This window comes from Hemitrygon akajei, unplaced genomic scaffold, assembly GCF_048418815.1.
Source record: "Hemitrygon akajei unplaced genomic scaffold, sHemAka1.3 Scf000053, whole genome shotgun sequence".
NCBI classification, from domain to species: domain Eukaryota; kingdom Metazoa; phylum Chordata; class Chondrichthyes; order Myliobatiformes; family Dasyatidae; genus Hemitrygon; species Hemitrygon akajei.
In genome coordinates this window covers 3,951,553-3,957,798 of record NW_027331939.1, presented here as the reverse complement: position 1 = coordinate 3,957,798, position 6,246 = coordinate 3,951,553, and the positions used below count along the sequence as shown (strand labels likewise).

The 6,246-nt window shown below is 47.6% G+C and overlaps 1 protein-coding gene across 1 annotated transcript in view; it reads right to left on the bottom strand.

Moving 5' to 3' along the window:
* Positions 1-262: 262 nt before the first annotated feature.
* The window catches only part of LOC140721299 (NACHT, LRR and PYD domains-containing protein 3-like), a 29,852-nt gene continuing 23,868 nt past the window's right edge, over positions 263-6,246 (bottom strand). Inside the window, exons 6-11 of the mRNA XM_073036168.1 lie at positions 3,172-4,909; positions 1,962-2,048; positions 1,636-1,806; positions 1,310-1,480; positions 987-1,154; positions 263-822 (exon numbers count right to left, since the gene is read on the bottom strand). Of these exons, the coding sequence (XP_072892269.1) occupies positions 735-822; positions 987-1,154; positions 1,310-1,480; positions 1,636-1,806; positions 1,962-2,048; positions 3,172-4,909 (2,423 nt within the window). The 3' untranslated portion in view covers positions 263-734. The remainder of the gene's footprint in view (positions 823-986; positions 1,155-1,309; positions 1,481-1,635; positions 1,807-1,961; positions 2,049-3,171; positions 4,910-6,246) is intronic.

Sequence of the window (6,246 nt, the reverse complement as noted above, 5' to 3'; positions counted from 1 at the left end):
TTTGGGTGGAGATGAGATCCTGGACACCCTGACTTTGCCAGTCCGACCTCCCTCAGCCTGGAGCTGAGACGCTACTGTGTCAGTGTGAGGAGCTCCGACCCACTGTTGCAGTGCACAGGGTGCGGGGGGACAGCAGAAACCTCAAATAAAACTCGAGTCCGGCACCAGGACAGGAAGTTACAGCGGTTTATTGATTTCATCATGACAAATGTAAATTAAACAATGTGTGAGCTGCTGACGTGCGGGAATAAATAAGCCGACTCACTCACAGTCACACACAATTAACTGACCGGCGACAACGAGTGACAGGTTGAATAATCAGTCCCGTTTCTCACCGTCACTCTGCATCGGGGAACCAATGATTATAAAAACATACTTCAGGGCCGTGTCCGGGATCGCTGCAGATCCAGGGTCACTGCCGAGGGATTTGTCAATTTAACATCATTATATCGGCCAGACTGCCGAATGCACCGTCCTCAGCAAAGGGAGCAAAGGGATTCCCTCCCGGGATAATCCCACCCCGGGACACCGGCGTCCCAAACTGAGCCCCGGCCCCTGTGCTCTTCCTGTCTATGTAGTTCCCCGGGGACTCACGTGGGGAGTCATGAACATGCCGGATAACAGTCAGAAATACGTCACTGTGGGATCGCTTCCGCTGTCACCGAGCTCGAGGCCGGAGACAGTTCCATTAGAACAGTTGGGAATTGTGCGGGGATGTTCAAATATTCAGATGTTTACAGGGACACTGTCAGTCTGGGTCTGGGTTCCTGTAGAGATCTCAGTTCCTTCTCCCCGGTCCCACTGAACCAATTCCCATACAGTCTGAAACAGATGGAAGAATAAAGGTGAAATAAACAGATTTCACAACAGTGTCAGTAACAGGGGACTCGGGTTAATGTTTCAACAATACTCACAGACAAATATCACCCGAAAACCCGCGGATCCGCTGATATTTTATCACACTGAACATTAATACAAACACTCACCCGATCCACTCCAGATTCCGGAGAGCCAGTATGAGGCCGCGGAGAGCGGGGACAGATCGGTCTGTCAGCGAGTTGTAACCAAGGCTAAGCCCCATCAGTGATGGTTTGGCACTGAGTGCGGAGACAAGATCCTCGGCACCAGAATCTGTGAGACTGACATTGTCCAGCCTGGAGATGAGAGAGAGTGAGGGTGAAGGACACAGAGAGACAGGAGACGGTACAAATCCCCAGTATTTATCAGTAACACAAATATTGATCACATTAATGTTCAGTGTCAGACACCTAGTGACTGTAAACACCATCTCGCACAGTCTGGTACTTACCGCAGTTTCTGTATTTTACACTCCGGGTTCCTCAGAGCCGCAGACACAAGTTTGACTCCGGAATCTGCCAGTTTATTACTACCCAGGTCCAGCTCCATCAGTGATTGATTTGTACTGAGAGCGGAGAAGAGATCCTCGGCACCAGAATCTGTGAGACCGATCTTCATCAGCCTGGAGATGAGACAGAGTGACGGTGAAGGACACGGAGAGACAGGAGACAGTACAAATCCCCAGTGTTTATCAGTAACACAATTACTGATCACATTAATGTTCGGTGCCAGGCACCTAGTGACTCTAAACATAATCTCCCACAGTCTGGTACTTACCACAGTTTCTGTATTTTACACTCTGGGTTCCTCAGAGCCGCAGACACCAGTTTCACTCCTGAATCTCCCAATTTATTACTACCCAGGTCCAGCTCCATTAGTGATGATATTTTACTGAGAGGGGAAGCGAGATCCTCGACACCAGAATCAGTGACACCGACATCCCCCAGCCTGGATATGAGAGAGAGTGACGGTGAAAGACACAGAGACACAGGAGACGGTACAAATCCCCAGTGTTTATCAGTAACACAATTACTGATCACATTAATGTTCAATGTCAGACACCCAGTGACTGTAAACACAATCTCCCACAGTCTGATACTTACCACAGTTTCTGTATTTTACACTCTGGGTTCCTCAGAGCCGCAGACACCAGTTTTACTCCAGAATCTCCCAGTTTATTCTCCCCAAGTCTGAACACAAACAGAGAAATTGATGAACAAAGTGATTCAAACCGTGGGTCTGAGGGAATTTCTCTCACTCGGATTTTTCAGGAAACATTAAACCCTTCGGTAAATCACTGATCGGAGTTCCCATCGCTGTCAATGTCCCTCACTGTCGGTGTGACCCTGTAAACTCCATACATTCTGTCTCATTCCCAGATGGTCAGAAGAGTGTTCCTGACCTGTGAGGGTCAGAAAGGGCAGGGCCGTAGGGTGGGAGTGAGTCTCACAGTGAGAATGAATTTAAGTTGGGAATGTTGATGAGACATTGTTGAAGAGATCACCTGAGGAAAAAGGATAGAAGGACTGAACCTGCAGGAGGAAGCGGAATGGGGAAGAGAGATCCTCTTACTCCTAAGAGGATGGGTAAGAGAGATCCGACAGGAAATAGGTAGTGGGGAAGAGAGATCCGAAGGAGGATCAGATGCTGAGGTAGATCGCTTCTGAGCGGAAGGTCTGAATTAGGGCCCATATATAGAGGACATAACCATTTGGGGGCGGGGTAATGCCCACATTGACACAGGTGGACTGCTGGTGATAGTCACACATGGGGAAGGGCAGAGGGAGGACAATCTCACAGAGGGAATTCTCTCACTCTCACTGGGACAGTCCACTAACTTTCTCTTGTCCCTCACCAGGAAGGCATTGTAAAGCTGGGACAGTCCGGTGCTGGTCTCCCGTCTCTCACGGGCAAGGGGTTGTAAAGTTTGGACAGTCTGCCGATGGTCTCTTGTCCATTGGAAGGGGGTATGAAGCTCTGACCCACCTATTGCATTCAGTGTTGGTTTGGGCGTCAGTGTCTGAGAAGTAACACTGTCAGTGGACATGTCACAGGCAGCGAGAAACATGGCCATTCCTGTGATTTACCACCATTAAACCAATGGCCGTTGTTCACTGATCTGATGAAGTCTCCAACATCCCTTCACAAGGAACCACAGAACCCTCCCGTCCTTGGGGAATTACTGACCGATCCCCTGGCATTGGTCACAATTCTTCACAATTTGATTTACTGCAGTTTTACCCAAATACCTTTAAATTGAAACAACAGACTGGAACAGTTTCACCGTTCAGAGTGAGAGATAAATCAAGTTACCTCAAGTCCTGGCACTTGTGCAGCCCGGGTCCCAGCCGCCGGATTCCTTCACACTGAATGTAGCAGTTCTCCAGGTCGAGCTGCTTTATTGTATCACAGATTCCGATTGCATGAGACAGGACTGCGCAGTCAATCGGGGTCAGTGTCATTCCACTGAATGAAAGTGTTTCCACAGATTCTAGTGCGGCCTGAGCCAGTCCACGGTTCTGAGACTCAAACAGGTAGTGCAATATGTTCAGGAGTCTCCTTTTACCAGCTTCACTCTCTGTGTTTCCAATCTGGCATTTAACTTCCTCCTTCACCCAGTCAATCACCCGGCTGGTTGTTTGATGAGGGAATGGACCCAGAAACTCCTCCAGGCCCCGAGCTGTCATTGGGGAGGAGAGACCAGCAACAAAACGGAGAAATACCTCAAATCGCCCATCTGTTGTGTTGTGGGCTTCAGTGAGGAATTTCAGGTTATCCCCGGGATGTGGATCCAGGAATTGTGCGACTGCAGCTACAAACTCTTGGATGGTGAGGTGTGGGAATGTGTACACCACGCTCCGGGCAGAATCCTCTCTCTCCAAAATCTCCATCAGGAACCCGGACAGGAACTGGGAAGGCTGCAGATTGTAGTTGATCAAATCTCCATCTGTAAACACAATCTTCTTCTCGGACACTCCTCTGAAGGCCATCTGACCCACCCTGAGTAACACATCACGGGGGTTCTCAATCTCACGGCTGTGGTTTTTCAGAATGTTGTAAATATAGTAGGAGTACAGTTGGGTGATGGTCTTGGGAACTCGCTCTGGATCAGTGACTCTTTGTGTGAAGAAGGGGCCCAGTACCAGAGTGAGGATCCAGCAGTAGGAGGGGTTGTAGCTCATGGTGTACAGGATCTCGTTCTCCTTCACGTGTTTGAAAACAGCTTCCGCCACTGTCTGATCTTCAAAATGTCTGATGAAATATTCCTTCCGTTCCTCACCAACAAATCCGAGGATTTCAGCCCAGATACTGATATCAGCCTTTTCCAATAAATGTAACGCAGTGGGACGGGTGGTCACCAGCACTGAACACCCTGGGAGCAGTTTGCCCTGGATTAAATTGTACACAATGTCAGACACTTCACACCACCACTCGGGATCTGGGCACTGGTGCTTGGGTTCTGTATCTCTCCGATAGTCAGCAAAATCGATTCTGTGCTTGAATTCATCCAAACCATCGAATATAAACAGCAATCCCTCTGGTTTCTTCCAGACCTCTCTCAAGATATTCCCAAAGTACGGATATTGATCCAGAATCAGTTCCCTCATGTTTATCCTGCAGTTAATGGAGTTTAAATCGCGGAATTTGAAACTGAAAACAAACTGGAATTGTTGGAATATTGTCCCCGTCGCCCAGTCATGAACAATCCTTTGTACCATTGTTGTTTTCCCGATCCCTGGGACTCCCGCCACTGTTGCTGAACTCCCAGATTTGGATTTACTCCAGGAAAAGCTGCTGTGGAACAACTGATCAGTCCGGATTTTTTCCAGCTCTCTGCGGAGATGTTTTTCTCTCCAATTGCCATGGTCTCTGCCTCTTGCCAGCAGCTCATGTTCCACCAGTCTCCGATCTCGAACAGTAGAAATGACCGTGAGCTCAGCGTATCGATCAACCAGCTGGAAAACCTTCACCTTCTCCCTCATCAGGATCGTGTTCATTCTCAGTGTTTCAGTCTGTTGCCGCAGAGTCTCCTTGTGTTTCTGTTGAACATCTTCCATGGGAACAGGAACATAGTCAAAATGTTAAATGGCTCAACTCAGAACTCAGTATTTAAGTACACAAGAGTTAGCTCAAAGCTATTACCTTGATTGAATTCATCAATGGATGTTCGTACAGTGAAGTAAATGTGATTAACAGTCCCCTGACTGGACAGAGAGGCCTGGACTAGATAAACACCAGATCTTCACATTTCCACATTAACTGTGCTGTGAAGGTGAGTATTTCCCTGGTAGTTTACTAACCCCCGACTGTCCTGTACTGGATAAACTCCCACCACTGCCAGAGCTATTATTGTTCCTGTGGAAGAACTTTGAAAGCCGGATGTTTGATGTGGCGTATGGAGATGGAGAAAAGGATCGTGGGCATTCTGTCAAAGGAACAGGTCGGGGAATCACAGATTCCCCCTCCCACCCACCATCACTGATTCAAAATACAAAGAAGTAGCTTTATTGAGCAGCACGTGCACTGTGGGTGGGGGTTGTTGGGGGAGAAAATTGGGGGAGATCTAGTCCTCATATGGAGCCAGTGATCATTAATGGAGAATGTGTGGAGCAGGTTAAGACCTACAAGTATCTGGGAGTACAGTTAGACGAGAAGCTAGACTGGACTGCCAACACAGATGCCTTGTGCAGGAAGGCACAGAGTCGACTGTACTTCCTTAGAAGGTTGGCGTCATTCAATGTCTGTAGTGAGATGCTGAAGATGTTCTATAGGTCAGTTGTGGAGAGCGCCCTCTTCTTTATGGTGGCGTGTTGGGGAGGAAGCATTAAGAAGAGGGACGCCTCACGTCTTAATAAGCTGGTAAGGAAGGCGGGCTCTGTCGTGGGCAAAGTACTGGAGAGTTTAACATCGGTAGCTGAGCGAAGGGCGCTGAGCAGGCTACGGTCAATTATGGAAAACTCTGAACATCCTCTACATAGCACCATCCAGAGACAGAGAAGCAGTTTCAGCGACAGGTTATTATCGATGCAATGCTCCTCAGACAGGATGAAGAGGTCAATACTCCCCAATGCCATTAGGCTTTACAATTCAACCGCCAGGACTTAAGAACCTTTTAAAAGCTATTATTAATGCTTTTTGAGATAGTGATTTAGATGCATATCATATTTTTTTACTGAGTTAAGTATTGTATGTAATTAGTTTTGCTACAACAAGTGTATGGGACATTGGAAAAAAAAAGTTGAATTTCCCCATGGGGATGAATAAAGTATCTATCTATCTATCTATCTATCTATCTATCTATCTATCTATCTATCTATCAATGTCTTGCTCAGGAGATTGAGACAGTCAACATTTTGACACAAAACGCAAACAGAACCCCTCCCCCCC